The sequence below is a fragment of the Tamandua tetradactyla genome, chromosome 25 (assembly GCF_023851605.1).
Source record: "Tamandua tetradactyla isolate mTamTet1 chromosome 25, mTamTet1.pri, whole genome shotgun sequence".
Classification (NCBI taxonomy): Eukaryota; Metazoa; Chordata; class Mammalia; order Pilosa; family Myrmecophagidae; genus Tamandua; species Tamandua tetradactyla.
Genome location: NC_135351.1, coordinates 30,953,794 through 30,959,865, shown reverse-complemented (window position 1 = coordinate 30,959,865; position 6,072 = coordinate 30,953,794). Strand labels below are relative to the sequence as shown.

At 48.3% G+C, this 6,072-nt stretch overlaps 1 protein-coding gene across 1 annotated transcript; it reads right to left on the bottom strand.

Moving 5' to 3' along the window:
* Nucleotides 1-2,308: 2,308 nt before the first annotated feature.
* On the bottom strand, nt 2,309-4,255 carry LOC143669272 (uncharacterized). The gene has a single exon (XM_077143914.1). The coding sequence runs from the start codon at nt 4,135-4,137 to the stop codon at nt 3,514-3,516; it is 624 nt and encodes a 207-aa protein (XP_077000029.1). The 5' UTR covers nt 4,138-4,255; the 3' UTR covers nt 2,309-3,513.
* Nucleotides 4,256-6,072: the final 1,817 nt, after the last annotated feature.

Genomic DNA, 6,072 nt, shown 5'->3' with positions numbered 1-6,072 from the left:
TGTCCCCAGGTGAGTGAGCTGGTGGACCTGCTGTATGTAAGCTAGGGCTCCCGATTCTCCTTGGGGTGTAACCTCAGATAGTGTTTCAGGGGGTTGCTGGTTTTCTTTGGTTATTAGGACCAAGTTTACAGGGTCCCTTAATGCTGCCGCTTTTGCTTCTTCATCTGCTCGCTTATTACCCAGGGTTATTGGGTCCAAGCCTCTTTGGTGGCTAGCACAGTGGACAATGGCTAGTTCTTTGGGAAACATGACTGCTGCCAGGAGTTTAAGAATTTCCTCTTTGTGTTTGATTTCTTTACCAGCTGAGGTTAATAGCCCTCTTTGTTGGTAAATTGCCCCATGTACGTGGGCAGTAGCAAAGGCATAACGGCTATCTGTATAGATAGTCGCTCGTTTTTCTTTTGCTAATTCTAGAGCTTTTGTGAGGGCAATTAGTTCAGCTTTTTGGGCAGATGTTCCCTCCGGGAGGCTAGAAGACCAAATAACTTTTGTCCCACTGACTACCGCTGCTCCCGCTCGCCTCTTACCGTGTTGGAGAAAGCTGCTTCCATCCGAAAACCAGGTTACCTCCGAGTTAGGTAATGGTTGGTCTTTTAAGTCTCTGCGGATTCCGGTCTCTTCAGCTAATATCTCTTGGCAAGTGTGCAGCACAGGTCCCGTGGTCTCGTCCGGGAGCAGGGTAGCCGGGTTTAAAGCTGATGGGGCCCCGAAAGTCACCCTGTCTTTGTCTAGGAGGATGCTCTGATAGTGGGTAATTCTGGCATTTGACATCCATCTATCTGGAGGCTGGCGGATTATGCTCTCCAGGGCGTGAGGGGCTATTATGGTCAGCTTCTGTCCTAGAGTGAGTTTGTCTGCGTCTTTTGCCAGGAGGGCAGCTGCCGCGATGGCCTTGAGACAGCATGGCCATCCGCTGGCAACTGAATCTAATCGCTTGGACAGATAGGCCACCGGTCTCCTCCAGGGGCCTAAAGCCTGTGTTAGGACCCCTCTAGCCACGCCTCTCCTTTCTTCTATGTAGAGCGTGAAAGGTTTATTCACGTCTGGGAGGGTTAAAGCTGGAGCTGACAGAAGCGCTTTCTTAATGCTGTCGAAGGCTTCCTGCTGTTCTATTCCCCACTGGAAATCAGCGCTCCCTTTGAGCAAGGGGAATAATGGGGCAGCAAGGGCTGCAAACCCTGGGATCCACAACCGGCAGAATCCCGCTGTCCCTAAGAACTCTCGTAGCTGCTTTCGGGTTGTGGGCGGGGGTATCTGTGTTACAGTTTTCTTTCTAGCCTCGGTGAGCCATCGCTTTCCATTCTTAAGAGTATATCCCAGGAAGATTACTTCCCTTTTACAGATTTGGGCCTTTTTGGCCGAGGCTCAGTACCCCAGTGCGGCTAGCTCACTTAACAGTTTTCGGGTTCCATACTCACAGTCCTCCTTAGTGTCTGCTGCCAACAGTAAGTCATCCACATATTGTAGCAAGGTGACTCTGGGATGCTGAATTCTGAAGGAGCTTAAGTCTTTATGAAGAGCTTCGTCAAAAATGGTGGGGGAGTTTTTGAACCCCTGGGGCAAGCGTGTCCAAGTCAGTTGGTTCGAGGATTCCGTCTCTGGATCGATCCACTCGAAAGCGAACAAGGGTTGACTGTCCTTATGCAAGGGCAGGCAGAAGAAAGCATCTTTTAGATCAAGCACAGTATACCAAGTCTTTTCAGGATGGAGAGTGCTGAGCAGGTTATAGGGATTTGGCACCGTAGGATGTATATCCTGCACTCTGCTATTTACTTCCCGTAAGTCTTGCACCGGTCTATAGTCTCTAGTCCCTGGCTTTTTGACCGGCAATAAGGGAGTGTTCCAGGCTGATTGACAGGGCTTAAGTACTCCCAAGCCAAGGAATTTCTCTATATGGGGCTTGATTCCTTCCCGGGCTTCCTTGCTTAAGTAGTATTGTTTTACCCGAATTGGAGAGGCGGTGGGCTTTAGGGTCACTACTACTGGGGGCTGATTGACTGCCAACCCTAACCCGGCAACTTCTGCCCAGGAATTAGGGAATTCTTCAAGCCAGGCCTGAGGAATAGAACTGTAGAGCTGTTCTGGTTTTACGTACAGCTGATATTCTTCTTCGACTGGCAAGGTGAGGGCAGTTATTACAGGTTGGCTTACTAGCGGGTTTAAAAATTCCACCTTTGGCCCCTTAGGATTTAAGGTGATTCTCGCCCTTAGTTTAGTTAACAAGTCTCTTCCCATAAGCGGGGCAGGGCACTCAGGGATAACTAGGAAGGAGTGTTGAACCTTCCCCTTCCCCAGGTCCATGGTTCTTTTGGTAGTCCAGGCACTGTAGCGACTGCCATTTGCTCTAAGGACCTTTTTGTAGAGAGCGGGCCTATAGGTTTTTGGAGGGCCGACACTACTGCTCCTGTGTCGACTTCAAAATTAATTGGTACCCCCTCCACATTAAATTTTACCCTGAGCTCGGGGAGGGGTGCCGAGCCCTGACTCCCCTAGCCCTTACTTTCTAGAGCCAACGTGGCCGGTTGTTGCCAATTTGGGGGCCTAGTACCCCTCCGTTTTTTCGGACAGTTTTTGGCCCAGTGCCCAGTTTCTTTGCAGTAGGCACACTGGTCTGGACTAAGAGGGGTATGATAACGCCGGCCCGAGGGATTTTCTCCAGCTCGTCCTCTACCTTCAGTGTTTCTTTCAACTACTGTGGCCAGGATCTTTGTTAATTCTTTCGTTCTCCTTTTCTCTCTTACCAACTCTTTTTCCTCTCTCTCTCTCTCTCTCTCCTTTGTTCTTTTTCCTCCTCTGTTTCTCTCTTATAAAACACTTTTTCAGCTTCTTTGACTAAATCTCGCAAGGCTAGGTCCTGCAACCCATCTAAGCGCTGCAGCTTGCGTCTAATGTCTGGAGCTGATTGGCCGATAAAGGCCATGGCCACTGAGGCTCTTTGATCCTCTGATTGAGGGTCAAAGGGAGTATACCTACGGTATGCTTCCATTAGTTTTTCTAAAAAGACTGAGGGCGATTCGTCCGCTCCCTGAATAATCCCTCTTACCTTGGCCAAATTGGTGGGCCGGCGTGCGGCTGCTCGGAGACCCGCTACTAGAGTCTGGCGATAAATGGACAGATGCTCCCTACCTTCAGAGGTGTTCGGGTCCCAATTAGGGCGGCGCAGCGGGAACCGATCATCAATGACATGCTGGAGTTGGGTGGGTCTCCCGTCTTGTCCAGGAACTTGCTTCCTGGCTTCCAGTAGGATCCGATCTCGCTCCTCCGTGGTGAAGGGAGTCCCCAGGAGTTGTTGACAATCATCCCAAGTGGGCTGGTGAGAGAACATAAGGGACTCCACCAACCCAGTCAGCCTAGTGGGAGCCTCGGAAAAAGGAGGGTTATTATTTTTCCAGTTATATAAGTCAGAGGAGGAAAAGGGCCAGTATTGCAGAGCGGGCATTTCTCCTCCGTGTCTATCATCCACTGGAGGCCCGTACGGTCTGAGGGGGAAAGTGACCGCCACATCAGATGGGCTTAGTGCTCGTCTGCTTCGTGTACTATGTGCCGGTCCTGGTTCATCTGGGATCGTCTGTTGGTGAACCTGCGAAGAGGGAATGGAAGAGGGCGGAGAGAGAGAACTAGAGGGGGGAGAAGGTGAGCTAAGAGAAGGGGGTCCTGTACCGGAGCTGAAGGGTAGGGAGGAGGGGAAGAAGGACCTGCGTCGAAGAGGAGTAGATCCGATTGGGATTCCGGTAGGACTGCAGGAGGCAAAGAAGGATAGTGTTTTGGAGCTTGAGAAGGACCCGGCACCTTGATTGGGAGTACAGAGGGAGAGTCATGTTGACCAAGAGGAGTAAGAAATGGCTTTACCCACGGAGGTGGGTTTTCACACAGGTCCTGCCAAACCATGATGTAGGGCTGCTGGTCCGGGTGGCCATACGGGTCAGGGCGGAAGATGACTGACTTGACGGCCCGAATCAAGGGTAGATGAAAAGTTCCTTCACGAGGCCATTCCACGTTAAAGGAGGGCCACTCGGCCGAGCAGAAGGTCTGCCATTTGCCTTTCTTTACAATAAGAGATAGATTCTGACCTCTTTCCCTGACCTCCGACCAGTGTCTTAAGGTCAGAGAAAGTGGAGTCGACATTCCCTGACCCATCTTCAGTGAAACAAAAACAATTCCTAACACACAAATACAGACAGACACACACAGAGCCGGCACACCACGTTTACACAGTTTCAGAGACACAGCTCAGACTGGCCCGATGACTGTGATCGAGTCTCCCCCGTCAGAAAGGAAACAGAATCAGAGTCGGCCCTGTAGGAAGCCTCCAGGTGTCCCCGGAGGTCCCCAAATCCCGAGGCGTCCCTCGGGAGAATGACCTGCAACCCCCGGACACGTCTGTCGGTTGCGGTTGGGGAGTGCTCACATGACTCCCCGACAGTCACTGCCAGTCTGACAGACTAAGCGATCGCACCTCAGACAAAAAGGCCTCACTTACCCCGAGAGAGAGGGCTGTTGGAGCCTTCCCTTATGAAGAGCCGATCTCGGTGGGACCTCCAAATGTAAGAATTTGAGTTTTGCCACGCAAAGGAGGACTCCAAGAGACGTTCTCTCATGCAACACGCAAGGGGTTTATTTACCACACATGCGTGGGGCTCACTGAACACGCAGGAACAGAGAGCCCCGAGCCTGGTTTTGGGAAGCCTTTTGAGGGCCAGGATAAGGGTGTGGGGTTTGAGGGTTGAACATGAGTTACAGGTTCTGCTTTATGCAGGAAGTAGATAACGAACATTTTGCAAGAAGCAGATAAACATTTTTCGCGCATGAGTCATGGAAGCTGCTTCATGCAAGAAGCAGCTGTCTCGTGCAAAACTCCCTTACTCAACCTTCTCAGTTGCATTCTTAGATAAACTTTCTCTGGCAGTTACAACCTTGCATAACCAAGGCAGCAGAAAACCTTGCATAACAAAGGCAGCAGATAACTGCCCCTGGGAAGTCCCGGGTTGTTTTTCTTAGCCTGATGGGGCCCATAACTCTTTTCTTTACAATCCTTCTTTACATAAGAAAAGTTAGCTACTGTTAACTTTTATAAAGTTTTATAAGTTTTATAAAATCCTTCTTTACAGAGCAAATCCCCTACCCCACACCTTTATTATTCCTGGTTTTCATAAATCATCTTTAACATCTTTCCAATAGATTGGCTGCAGCTGCAGTTTTGTTTGGGATATATCATTTTTCTTTTCCAAATTGCTAAAATGTTGTTCTGCAGGAGTCTGTGATGAATTATCATAAATGTTTAAAAAATTTAGAGTAAACAATGCCTTTGCTAATTGATCTTTAGCTGTGCTTATTTTCATGCATCATCCTGATCATCATCTCCCCCTTTTTGTTTTAAGAGCATAGACTTTGGTGTCCGGTTTGCTCGTTCAATAATTCCTTGCCCTGAGGGATTATGTGGAATTCCTGTGATGAGTAATATTAAAAGTAGTACAAAATTTATGAAATTGTTTTCCTGTATAAGCAGGACCATTGTCCGTTTTAATAGATTGAGGGCATCCCATAACAGCAAAAGCATTAAGTAAATGTGATCGAACATGGCAGAAATGCTCTCCAGATTGTGCAGTAGCCCAGATGAAATGAGAACAAGTGTCTATAACATGTACATATTGCATTTTACCAAAATATGAAATATGAGTAACATCCGTTTGCCATAATTCATTTGCTTTTTGACCTCAAGGATTAACCCCTGATGCAAATGGGTGCATTTAAAGGTCCACAGGTTGGACAAGTCCTAACAATGTCCTGAGCTTGCTCTTTAGATAAAGATGGAAATTTCTTTTGCAGCCCTTTGCTATTGATATGGGTCTGTTTGTGAAGCGTTGTGGGATCTTGCAGTACCCCCACAAGAGTATCTGCTTGCTGATTTTGTAATGACAAAGAACCCGGAAGATTGGTATGAGCTCTTATATGCATGATAAAAAGAGGATTAATTCGACTTCTGATTAATGTTTGTAAATGTAAAAACATTCGGGACAATTCATCTCTTTCAAACAAAGAAGCTGTCTTAATGTGAGTAACTGTTTGGCAAAC

Bases quoted from the DNA above. Each gene is read 5' to 3' on its own strand.
- LOC143669272 (XM_077143914.1), bottom strand. From the start codon at position 4,137: ATGGGTCAGGGAATGTCGACTCCACTTTCTCTGACCTTAAGACACTGG.